General features: G+C 23.6%; 6 protein-coding genes across 6 annotated transcripts, besides 23 other annotated features; 2 read left to right on the top strand and 4 right to left on the bottom strand.

Moving 5' to 3' along the window:
* Positions 1 to 778, bottom strand: EDI_314150 (uncharacterized protein; the record flags this gene model as incomplete). The annotated part of the gene is made up of 1 exon (XM_001737517.1): positions 1 to 778. A coding segment is annotated over one exon (778 nt), but the record flags the coding sequence as incomplete, so codon positions are not given.
* Positions 779 to 803: 25 nt separating this feature from the next.
* Positions 804 to 863: a sequence feature (AT_rich).
* A 10-nt stretch (positions 864 to 873) lies between these two features.
* Positions 874 to 1,445: a repeat region.
* A 75-nt stretch (positions 1,446 to 1,520) lies between these two features.
* Positions 1,521 to 1,638: a microsatellite.
* A 27-nt stretch (positions 1,639 to 1,665) lies between these two features.
* Positions 1,666 to 1,771: a microsatellite.
* Positions 1,772 to 1,840: 69 nt separating this feature from the next.
* Positions 1,841 to 1,995: a microsatellite.
* A 62-nt stretch (positions 1,996 to 2,057) lies between these two features.
* Positions 2,058 to 2,234: a microsatellite.
* A 79-nt stretch (positions 2,235 to 2,313) lies between these two features.
* Positions 2,314 to 2,373: a microsatellite.
* Positions 2,374 to 2,403: 30 nt separating this feature from the next.
* Positions 2,404 to 2,560: a sequence feature (AT_rich).
* Positions 2,561 to 3,288: 728 nt separating this feature from the next.
* Positions 3,289 to 3,338: a microsatellite.
* Positions 3,339 to 3,373: a sequence feature (AT_rich).
* Positions 3,374 to 3,401: 28 nt separating this feature from the next.
* On the bottom strand, positions 3,402 to 4,127 carry EDI_314130 (uncharacterized protein; the record flags this gene model as incomplete). Its single annotated transcript, XM_001737516.1, has 1 exon — positions 3,402 to 4,127. One exon carries the CDS (start codon positions 4,125 to 4,127, stop codon positions 3,402 to 3,404), a length of 726 nt encoding a protein of 241 aa, XP_001737568.1.
* A 161-nt stretch (positions 4,128 to 4,288) lies between these two features.
* Positions 4,289 to 4,317: a sequence feature (AT_rich).
* A 110-nt stretch (positions 4,318 to 4,427) lies between these two features.
* Positions 4,428 to 4,554: a microsatellite.
* Positions 4,464 to 4,545: a microsatellite.
* Positions 4,555 to 4,796: 242 nt separating the features above from the next.
* Positions 4,797 to 4,875: a sequence feature (AT_rich).
* Positions 4,876 to 4,943: 68 nt separating this feature from the next.
* Positions 4,944 to 4,971: a sequence feature (AT_rich).
* Positions 4,972 to 4,996: 25 nt separating this feature from the next.
* On the bottom strand, positions 4,997 to 7,921 carry EDI_314120 (uncharacterized protein; the record flags this gene model as incomplete). Its single annotated transcript, XM_001737515.1, has 1 exon — positions 4,997 to 7,921. The coding sequence occupies one exon, from the start codon at positions 7,919 to 7,921 to the stop codon at positions 4,997 to 4,999; it is 2,925 nt and encodes a 974-aa protein (XP_001737567.1).
* Positions 6,821 to 6,845: a sequence feature (AT_rich).
* Positions 7,655 to 7,688: a sequence feature (AT_rich).
* Positions 7,922 to 8,064: 143 nt separating the features above from the next.
* On the top strand, positions 8,065 to 9,567 carry EDI_314110 (alpha-actinin, putative; the record flags this gene model as incomplete). Its single annotated transcript, XM_001737514.1, has 1 exon — positions 8,065 to 9,567. One exon carries the CDS (start codon positions 8,065 to 8,067, stop codon positions 9,565 to 9,567), a length of 1,503 nt encoding a protein of 500 aa, XP_001737566.1.
* Positions 8,933 to 9,016: a microsatellite.
* A 137-nt stretch (positions 9,568 to 9,704) lies between the features above and the next one.
* Positions 9,705 to 9,739: a sequence feature (AT_rich).
* Positions 9,740 to 9,780: 41 nt separating this feature from the next.
* Positions 9,781 to 10,483, top strand: EDI_314100 (uncharacterized protein; the record flags this gene model as incomplete). The annotated part of the gene is made up of 3 exons (XM_001737513.1): positions 9,781 to 9,882; positions 9,933 to 10,028; positions 10,085 to 10,483. The coding sequence occupies 3 exons, from the start codon at positions 9,781 to 9,783 to the stop codon at positions 10,481 to 10,483; spliced, it is 597 nt and encodes a 198-aa protein (XP_001737565.1).
* Positions 9,898 to 9,924: a sequence feature (AT_rich).
* Positions 10,034 to 10,077: a sequence feature (AT_rich).
* A 92-nt stretch (positions 10,484 to 10,575) lies between the features above and the next one.
* Positions 10,576 to 10,600: a sequence feature (AT_rich).
* Positions 10,601 to 10,677: 77 nt separating this feature from the next.
* Positions 10,678 to 10,836: a sequence feature (AT_rich).
* Positions 10,837 to 10,860: 24 nt separating this feature from the next.
* Positions 10,861 to 11,460, bottom strand: EDI_314090 (uncharacterized protein; the record flags this gene model as incomplete). The annotated part of the gene is made up of 1 exon (XM_001737512.1): positions 10,861 to 11,460. One exon carries the CDS (start codon positions 11,458 to 11,460, stop codon positions 10,861 to 10,863), a length of 600 nt encoding a protein of 199 aa, XP_001737564.1.
* Positions 11,461 to 12,079: the final 619 nt, after the last annotated feature.

Raw genomic sequence — 12,079 nt, 5'->3', positions numbered from 1 at the left:
TAAAACAATTATTTCCAAATTCACTGACTGTTGATGGTATATCAATTGATGCCAATGAAGAGCAGTTTCCAAAACAAATGTCTTCTAATTTACTTATTGTTGTTGGTAACGAAATTAATGTTAATGATGTACAATCATTAAAACAATTATTACCTATTTCATTTACCAATGATGGTATATTAATTACTCTTAATTTTGCACATCTACTAAAACAGTTATTTCCTATCTTGGTAATTGTTGTTGGTAAAGTAACTGATGTTAGTGCTGAACATTTGTAAAAACAATAATCTGGTATTGCATTGATTGATGTTGGTATATCAATATTCTTTAATGACAAACACTCTTCAAAACAATTACTTCCGATCGCGTTAATTGAATTAGGTATGTTAATTTTTTTTAAATTGTAACAACACTTAAAACATTCATTTTCTATTGATGTAATTGACGTTGGTATTTTAATATACACTAATGATGTACATGCACAAAAACACTCATAAGTTATTTTGTTTATTGTTGTTGGTATATTAATTGTTACTAATGATGAACATCCTTTAAAACATCCATCTCCTATTGTAGTAACTTTTGTTGGTATATTAACTGATTTTAATCTTGTACAATCTTTAAAGCAATAATCTCCTATCCACAAAATAGACATTGGTATTTCAATTTCAACAAGGTCATTAGTCCCTTTAAAACAGTCATCGTCAATTCCATTATATTTTTCTAATTCTGATAAGCTATGGTGTTTTCTATATTCACTTGTAAATATCTTACTCATTGTTTTTTATAGTTCTTTCTTCATGTTTAAATAATAATGAAAGATAAATAATAAGCTAATTTTTTTAATTATTTTATTTTTTATTGATTTGATATGATTCAAAAGTGGCATTCAGAGATACCACACACAACCCTAAAATAAATCCAAACTTCCAACCCCCTACTTTATTCTGGTTATAGTATTGCCAGTGATTAGAAAGTATTTACTCAATATTATAGTGTTTATTATTTATAAATATTGAATATCATTTATAATAAAAATGTACTTATTTATAAAGATGATAATATTAATTACTTGTTAGAATACAAGTGTATTTGTTAATACACATGTTGTCAATGAAAAACTATCTGTTGTTATGGTTGATGTTAAAATGAAAATTATTTATAATAATATAATGACAATGATAAAAATATGAAAGTAAAAATGAATTTTAATACTCATTAAAATCACATAATAACTTAAATGATGAATATTTAAATCAGAGATACCTAAAATATTTTATTGTACATTAAATAAATGAAGAAATGAATTGTCACATTTCAAAAATTAGAAGCTAAAAATAAACTAATAGATAATGAACATACAATGTTTAATCAAAGTGAATAATCTGCATTGAAGAATGAACAATAAAAATAAAACTATTAACATTTAATTATCTACTTTATATTTTAATGACGTTTATTATTTTTATCAAAACAAGTCAAAAGTTATTTTAAATTAAAAGTTAATTGAAAATAAATTGTATTTATTAGTATCTTTTATTTTTTTTAATTATTAAGTCAACTATTAAAATATTCGTTTTTATTTTATATTTTTGTTATTTTATTTATTTTGTTATTTATATTTTATTAATTAATTTAAAATTAAACTATTTTGAAATATCAATTATAAAATTAAATATAAGAATATGTAAAGATAATAAATCAAATGAAAATGAGTAAAAATAATGTCAATAAAATGAAAAATATTATAATAGATAAAATGAATGAAATAGTACTTATGTTAATTCATTTATTGACTGTCATTATGTGGTAATGATAATAATATTATTTTATTCATTATTAGAATTGAATAAATATGATATAATACAAAATGAAAATAACATAAAAATAATATCATAACTATTCAATATAAAGAAATAATTTAAATAATAATGAATCAAGACTGATGAATGATAAAATAAAAGAAATGGTAATAAATAAAAATAAATCAAATAATGATATTATTAACAGTACAATTATTAGGTGATATTTAGAATATAACTTAATAATAAATGATGAAATAAATAAATAAATAGAATTATAAAAATATAATAAAATTAAATAGAAAATAAAGAATTAGTGAATAAGAAATGAAAACAAGAAATAAAATGAATAAAATAGGAAGGTAAGAGAAAAGAAGAAATGATAATAAATATAAAGAAAATGATAATAATTAATTGAAAATATCAATAAAATTTAATGATTAATAAATGAAATTAGTAACCATAAAATGAAACAAATAAACAAATAAAATAGTCTACAAATTTAATGAATAATAAAATAAATACATACAATAATAAAATAAATAAAAAATAATATAATAAAATAAAATAATGAACATTCATTAATAATTCATTAATCATCAAATATAAATTATAATAATGATATTAAAATATTTACTACAACTATATTATCTATAATTAATTTTAATATCAAAGAATTTTGATAAACATAAATATTTTAAATTGTTCATTTCTTTAACAAGTTAAAAAAAAGAAATAAAATTCATAAAAATTTTATTCAGAATTAAGTAATTTTTCCACATATCCTTGATATAAAGGAAGAAGTAATTTACCATCAGAATCAAATACTTTATTAACTTCGATTTCAACGTTGTGTTCTTTTTGATTTTTACACATTGTTAATTTAAAATATGGAGTATAAGGAATCATCGCACTATAAAATATTGCTTTAGGTTTCTTAATTGCAACAGCAAAACCTTTATGTCTAAACCACATAATATAAGTTAAATACCCATCAACAATAATGTAAATAACAATTATTGAAACGATATGCCAATATGATTCAGGCCATGGCTTTGGATACCACCACGCAAGTGCCCCTAAAAGAGAACAAAGAATTGAACAAATAATAATAGTATTTGAATACCAATAATCAATATCATATTTTAACTGAGATTTAAGAATTTCTTCTAATCCCAAATCCAATACTTTCTTTAATTCAACTGGATTATATAATGAAACTTTTGGAACAGCTAACTTGGTTTTTTCCATTTACTTTTATAATTTAAAGTTCAGAACTAAGATCTTTTAAATATGAGTGAAGAACCAAGTATTCAATGTGAAAGTATGCACCATACAGCTCCTAAACCAGGTAAAAAAAACTTTGGTAATTTAGCACGAAGTGCACAAACACAAGGTGTTCAACAAAAACGACTAGGTAGAATTCAAACAAATAGACAATATTTTGACTCAGCTGAATATTCACTACATAAAGTAGCACAAAAGAAAGAAGAAGAGGAAGAAGAAAAAGAGAATAAAGAAAATAAAGAAGAAAAATAAATTATTTGAATTAATTTACTTTTTATAAATTTCTAAGTTTTTAATGACGTAATACCTACGTTAATGTATTTCTTGAATTGAAACGAAAATTGCTTGTGGTATTAAAACAATGTTTTTCTTATGAATTAATTCAACATCAACCCATCCATAAACCTTTGGTACAGTAAAAGTGAGTTGTCCCCTTTTTTTGTTTCCTTCTATTTGACAGATAATAGAAGAGATTTTTATTTGTGTTGTTGCTCCAAGATTTTCTCCTTGGACTGTAACTTGGTTATTAACATAACAAAATTGTGGATAAAAATTGTATTCACTTTTATTTATTTCATTTTTATCGTCTTCTTCTTCTTCTGAAATTACACTATCTGAAGAACTTTCATCCTCTATTGTAAAATTTATTAATCTATCATAGTTCGATCGATATCCACTATCAGTTGTTACTAAAATTTGTTTTGTTCGTTTATTTATTATTTCTATTTCATTAACTTCGTTAAATTTGTATTCTTCACAAGCCTCATTTTCATAAGGATGAATACGATCAACCAATGTATTTATTTGAATTGAGAAAGAACGAATTTCTTCAAGAAATAAGTTTTTCATTCTTTGAAAAATGAACTGAGTTTGATTATCTCCATTGTTTAATGAAATAGGCAAATCTTCAAACTTTTTTGTATAATCATCAAACTTAGTTTTACATTCTTTGACTTTGACAACAAACTCAGGACATATTTTTAGATTTAAACATGAATAATTAGTAAATTCGTCAAATAAGTCCGCACATTCATTCATTATTTCTATTATTCTTTCTTTTTTAAAGAATATATTTTGATAAATTGAAGATATTTCAGAGGTTTCTTGTTCAATTTTTGTTTGATTATCTTTCATTTTGGACAAAATTGAATTCCAATTTTCTCTTCTCTTAAACATCAATTGAATTAAAAGTTCACAACTATTATATTATTAAAAAAACAAAAATAAAGGGCTCAATCCATGCATATAGTCAACATTATTTTTGATAATGATTAGTTATCCCTCTGACATACCTAATTCGTTTCATTGCCCAAAATATTATTTTCTAAAGAAAAAAACTATTCTATTAATTCATTCTATTAAAAATTATGGTTTTTTAATTTTATTAATTAAAATTTATTAAATTAATTATAAAATTTAATTTTTTCTCTTTGAATTAATTTTATTTAATTTCATTCTTTTATATAACACTTATTTTTGAATATATTCATTTTAATTAACATTAAAATATGGAGATATTTTTCACTAATACCCATTTTCATTTCTCAGTTTCAACTTTCTTATATCTATTTGTTATAATAGCTCAAGTCATTAGCATATATAAAAAACTTTTATCTATCTTTTTTCTCAATAAATTTTATTATTGAATCATTGAAAGAATTTTTTATAATCTTACAATTTATCTTTTGAATATATTAGTATTACCTCTTTATAATATATAAGTCAATTTATTAAAAAGAATAAAATAATTATATGATACTTATTGTTTAATCAATTATTTTAATATGTTTCATAGTGATTAATTAATAAAATTCTTCAAAATATACTTAAACCACAAGAAAGAAAATAATACTCTTAAAATATATATTTTAAAAAATTAATAGAAAGGATACATATACATTAAAATATTACTTAGAATTTATTTTTTGTTGCAGCTGAAGTATTTTAAAATATTCAACAACAAGTATATCAATACGAGAATTTAAAAATTTAATTTTCTCTTCTGTTGTCCTATAATGACCTAAAGACAATACTCCTCCTATAACAAAATCATTTAGATATAATTCAGTTACACCAAGTCCATAATTTGAAACGCACATTAATAAAGCTATATCACAAGAAATATCCCATGATAGACAAGTAGATGGAATAACTGGAAGTAATGTTTTACATTCATAAACTAATTTCATTGCATAATTTAAAATAAAATACATTTGAGAACGTGTGATAACTTCTTTTGGACAATTTGGATTAGAAAGAATTTCATTAACAATTATTTGTAATTGGAATGAAGTAATTGGAACAAATTGTGTTTTATCAATTTTCCAATTAGAAACATTACTACCAAATCGTTGAATACAACTTTCAATACAATTTAACCATTCATTAATCTTTTCAATTCTCATTGTTGGAATATACTTTTTAAAAATTTTATGTAATTCATTTTCAACAATTATTTCTTCAGAAGTATCAGAATCATCCATTGGAATAACTTTTAGTTCTTCTAATGGAACAATAGGAATAATAACTGATGTATTATTTTGACTTTTATCAGGTTGTTCTAACAAATTATTTTGTTTTATTTCTTCATTTTGTTTAATAATATTTCCTTCGTGATCAAGTCGACCATACTTTTCAAGAATTCTTTCTTTATTAAATTTTTTTGGACCAACCATTAAATCTTTTAATTTTATTTCATGTTTATTTTGATTTTGTAACTTTGTAACTTTTATAGTTTTTATTTGTTCTAAAGAAGATTTATTGACTTCTTCTTTATTATCTTTATTTTGTTCTTCTATTTGAATTTCATCAGAAGAGGATTTATTTAAAGTATTTATATCTATTTTTTCATTCAATTCTTCAATTGAATAAATTTTTCCTTTCTTTACAAATCCATTAATTAAACTAATCTGATCATTATGTACATCTAAAACAATTTGATGGATTTCATCATGAGATTTAAATGTTAATAAATCATTTATTAAATATGTTTCATCTATTGGTTCTAATTTACCAGTATACCCATATTTAAAATTATGTTTTGTTAATAATTGATAATATATTTGAGTTTTTTCTGAATCAGTTAATTCTTGATCAAGTTCATTCATCATTGTTGTTATTTCATCTAATGATTCACTAATAGTTAATTCAAATACAAATAAATTCTTTTTAGACAACATTAAATATTTGGTTCTAATAATTGATTCAAAAAGTGGAGAATATTCATTACTAAGATTAATTACAATATCAATCATACTTAAATCTAAAAACATTCTACTACATGAATTATCAACACAGACAACACGATTATTTATTTTTAATTTATCTTGTCTATTTCCATTTTTCTTTTTATACTCTTGAATAATATTTTCTTTTTCATTACTTTCAATATCATTTAAAACCATTAATGAACAAATACATTCAACAAGTGGAAAATTAAGTTCCCATTCTATCATATTACAATCCAATTTTTCTGAAATAGTTCTAAGTGTTTTATCATAATCTCCTAATACAGCAATTTTAAACTGAGTATTATTTTGAATGAATTTAATTAAATGAATTATAAATTCAACTTTACATCCTAAATTATTTCCTTTATAAAGTGATGGATCTGTCAAAATTCGTTTCATCATTTCAAGACATAAATCTTTATTAGTTGTTGACTTATTTATTAAACTTTTCATATTATTATACATATTTATTTGTTCTTCTTTCATATGAAGGAAAACATCAATATATTTAATATAATAATTAATTGGTGTATATTCAAGAAAAGTAACTTCACCTAATTTTCTTTTGTCAATTCTTGATCTTAATGCTTCAGATTCTGTAAATTTATCATAAAGAATACAAATTGATTTTTCTTCACAAAAGAAATTAAATTGAAATGCACTTTGTGGATCCATATCACAAAAAAGAATATCAACAAAAACTTTTCTTTTAATTCTTAACATATTAGGTGTTGAAATAATAATACCATTATAAAACCCTCTTTTATCATTTCTATATAATTCTTCTTTTCTAATTTTTTGTAATGGAACAGTTGTAGGTCTATCAAGTAAAAATGTTATATTTATATCTGGAAAGAATCTGTTTATATTTTCTTTATAAAAGGGAATATTACTTTCTTCAGTAACAAAAATAAAAGGTCCAGTAACTCCCATTGTCATTTCTCTATATAACATTTTAAATAATTCAAACTTAAATTGTAATGAATTGTAACACCATGTAATATCTCCTCTTTTTAAACTTCTAATAACTTGTTTTACATATGTTACAATTGGATCATTTTTTGTAAATCCTTTTGGATTTGTTTTAGAATCTCTTATTGAAACAATAGATTTTGTTCTGTCTTCATATCTTTTAAGAAGTAAAGAATATTCAGGACTTATAAAAAATTCACTACTTTCAGAAGATATAAAAATTTCATCATTATAATTCCATTTAACAAAATAACCTATTGATGAATCATCTCTAACTTGTTTATTTATAACTTTCTCTGGCATTAATATATCAGCACTATATTCTTTATTTAGTGCTGGTTGTACAATAATTGAACCAAGTTGATTATTTTTTATAAATTCTTTAAATTTATTATTAGGATCAATTTTAATATTTCCTTCTAATTTACTACGCTCAACCCAAGAACATTCAAGTATAGAATAATCTTTCCATTTAACTAAATAATATTCTCCATTTTCAGGAAGTTCTAAATCTTTATTAATATCAGGGTCATAACATTTAAAACTTCTAAATTTTGAAAATGTTGAATTAGATGAATATTGAGTCAGAATGTCTTCAATTATCATTCTATCCTCATTGGAATCTCCCATCCTTAAATGTTTTCTATCTCTTTTATTTTTCAGTTTATTTCAAGTAAATATTTTAGTATTTATCAAAATTAAACAATTTCATTGAAAAAATCAAAATTCTAAACTCTTTCAAATAAAACTAAGAATATAAAATTATCTCTTCAATGAACAAGACAGCTGGATTATTACAATGGTGCCAAAGATCTACTAGTGGTTATGAAGGTGTTGATGTAAAAAATTTTACAACATCATGGAAAGATGGAAAAGCTTTCTGTGCACTTGTCCATCACTTTAAACCAGAACTTATTAATTTTGAAAAATGTAAAACACAAACCCAGCAAGAAAATTTAGAAATGGCTTTTGCTGCTGCTGAAAAAGCTGGTGCTCCAAGAATGATGGACGTTGAAGATTTTGATATGGATGTCCCAGATAAACTGAGTGTTATTACATGTATTGGTGTATTACAACAATACTTAGATACTACTCCATCTATAGAACAACCACATCCTGTAAAAGAACAAAAAGAAAAAACACAGTACACTCTCTATTCATCTGCTACTCATTCTCCTCCTGTTAAATCAAAATCACCATCTATTCCAAAAGAAATTCAAAACCATTCTGTCCCTCAAAGAAGATCAACAGTTGCATCTGTCTCTGATGCTGCAAAAAAAGCACAAATCACTCTTTGTTCTTCTTGTGGAAAACCTATCATTGGTAGTGTTGCATTAGAGGTTAAAGGAAAAAAATATCATAAACAATGTTTCTTCTGTTCTAGATGCAAAAATGTATTAGACGAAAAGTCTTTTGTATCTATTGACGATGCAAATTATTGTCTTGTTTGTGGTAAACAAGTCTTTTTTGAAAACAAAAAGAAAAAAGAAGAAGAAAAAATGAGTAATGAACATCCTTCGAATTCAACTCATGACCAACCACAATCAACTCCAAATATTAATCGTCCAATCTCATTATCTACTAGTGATTTAGAAGTTAAAAAAGAAAAGAAACTTATTCAGTCTTCTGGTAATTGGAGGCAGAAGAATGAAGAGGCAAAGAAATTACAACAAGAGAAGGAAGAAAAAGAAAGAAAAATAAAAGAAGAAAAAATTAAAAAAATGATGGCATTAAGAAAATCAGCTCAATCTCAAAGTCCTGATATTTCTGTTCTCAACCAATCATCTTCTGATCATTCTACTTCACCTGTTCCTGAACCTCAAACAACATCTAATAATCTCACTACTCCATCAATAAAAATTCAAAATGGATTTAATGAAGAAGATATAGTAAAGAGTAATGCCAATGCACCAAAAATTGGACTAAGATCAAGTATTGGAAAAACAACAATTCTTGACCGTAAATCCTTTGAAAATCAAAATTCATACAGAAATTCTCTCACTAAACCATCAAATGATAATTCACCATCACCGTCATCATCTCCTAATTTCATTGACCCAAATGACGATGAATGGGTTTCGGGAAATACAATCAAAAGAAGATCAGAACCACCACACCCTATTATTTCAGATGCTGAAGATGAAGACATAGTACCTCGTTCACCTACTGTTAAAATTGAATTACCAAAACCAATATTAGCAACATGGCAATTCTATGCTGTCTTATTTACAATTATTGGAGTGATGACAATTGCATTTTATGCTTTCTTTAAGTAAATGGTGCAACACTAAATTTTCTATTTTTTCCTTCTGAACAGAAAAATACAATAAGAAAATTCTTTTACAAAACAAACAAATAAGAATAAATATGAAATGATTAAAATAAACTAAAAAGAACTTATTTTTTGAAGAACTTTAAAAAAAATAGTAAACTTATAATAAAAATATAGTAACAACAGAAGAATCTCACAACATTTATTTCCACTCTTCATGGAGGAAAAACCCAATGAATTAGATAGTCAGAAAATAATATCAATTTGTCTTATTGGGTCAGAAAGAGTTGGAAAAACAACATTACTTAAAATATGGAGTGTTAGTTCTTTTTTGATTTTTAATTTAAATATAAATTATTAACATTTTAGAATGAAGAATTTGAATCTATTTATTTAAAAACAGATGAAATAACTTCTAAAACTTTAAAAGTAAGTCATAATAATACTACTCTTGAAGTTACTATTGTTTGTTTTATTTTTTTATTAAATTATATTTATGAAGATTAAAAATAATGTAATAGTGGGATTGTTCTGGAGATGAATTCAAAAATACAAGAGGAACTGTTGATTCTTATGTTAGTAATGGTCCAATTCATGTATTTGTTATATCACAATCTGATAAAGGAAGTGTTGTTTTTTTGAAAGGATTTATTAACAGTATATTTTATAGAAAATCGAACCCTAAACGTAAATACATAATTGTTACTCATTGTGATGAAGAAGATTGTACAGGTGGACTTATTGATGAAATTACACAAACATTACATTCTAAAAAATATAATGTGAATTGTGAAGAAATTGAAAAAGTAAAAAATATTCTTAATGAAATTGTTATTGAATATGCAAATGAATTTTTACCTAAACCAGAACTAGACCATATACAGACTCCATCAAAAAAGTCATGTTGTTTTTTATTTTAGATTAATGACAACATGATCATTAGTTTGATTAATTTGTTGTTATGTTTACTCTTTATTCTCTTTTATTTTTCTTTTTTCTATTAACCTTTTTCTATTTATTTAATTTATTTAATATATCTTGAAACGTAACATTATCTCTTGTTAATAGTAAAGATTAATTTTTATTTCATTAGAATGTTCTCATTTAAATGTTCAATAAAATAAATTTAAAATATTAAATAGTATTAGAATGTATTTTTTTTTAAAATAACTTTAAAAAACTTTTGTTAGAGAAATATTATAAAATAGAAAATATCCCATCAATTAAAAATATTTTACTATTATTTAAAAAAAAATTATATTAAATTAAAAATCTAGTAATAGATAACATACAAGAATTAATTTAAATCAAAGGTACCTTCTGTTATCATTTTTCTATCATTTACAATTTCTTCTAACTGTTTGACCTTTTCTTCTTTAATTTGAATTTCTTCTTTTAATTGATCATTATAGCTTTCAACAAGTTTAATTTTTTCATCTCTGTTTATAAGTAAATTTGTTAGTCTTGTATTTTCTTCTTTAATAGATCTAAATTCTCTACTTTCTTCTTGATATCTTTTTAATACTGAATTCATTTTTGCCAATTCTTTCTTACTTTGATTTTCATTTTCGCTAGCTGTTTTTATTCGTTTTCTTTCAAATTCTAATTTACCTTCTAAATCCTTATAGTGTTGATCTTTTGTATTTAATATATTACTATAATTCATAACTTCCTTTTTTAAATTAGCTATTTCTTCCTCTTTCATTTTTAATTGTTCTCTTAATTGTTCAATAACCTTTTGAAGAGAGTCTTCACTTGGTGATGTATTTCTTTTTATCCTATAATCTCTCTGTAAATAATTATTAGAAGTTAAATTATTTGTTGTTGGAGTAGCAACTTCAACAAACCCAGAAAATGGTGTTTGAAATGTAGGAGGGGAAAAAATTTGGTTGTGCATTGTTGTTGGTTTAGATATTGTTTTTTCGATTGAACTATTTACTTGTTTTTGAGGAGTACATGTACCACTCTTTTCTGTTGTACTAGTAATGTTTTTCTGATTCTTTGTCCCTGTACTAAATTTATGTTTTAAAGGGTCATAGCGAGCAGGACTTCCTATCAAGTTGTAATGACCCTTTTTTTTAAAGTCATGAAGAACTAAAAGCTCTTGTCTAGACACTTTCTCATAAGTGATAGAACCAACTTCAATAAGATCATGAATACTTAAGTTTACACTTTTTCTGTCTGGGTAGTTGGAGCAATCTAAATAACAAGAACAAAGGGTTGTTCCATCACTGACTTCAGCAAAAAGATATTTTGTTCCTTCTTCAAAATCAGAACGAATCCCGACGAGTTGGAGTTTAGTTACATCATTTCTTATTTTATAACGTTGTAGAAATAGGGATGATGTTTGTTGTTAAATAATTAATACCCTTAACAGGAGGTATTGACATGAATTAATAATTCTTTGATCCATTTAAATTCAATATTTTCATTTTTTCTTCATTACTTTTGGAAAACCCTTAAGGGTTTCTATCTTTTCCGAAAAAAAAAAAGAATTAATATTCATACAATTGAAT

Source organism: Entamoeba dispar, genomic scaffold (genome assembly GCF_000209125.1).
Source record: "Entamoeba dispar SAW760 scf_1105229460681 genomic scaffold, whole genome shotgun sequence".
In the NCBI taxonomy this organism is placed as follows: Eukaryota; Evosea; order Mastigamoebida; family Endamoebidae; genus Entamoeba; species Entamoeba dispar.
This window is presented reverse-complemented; position numbering and strand designations above follow the sequence as displayed.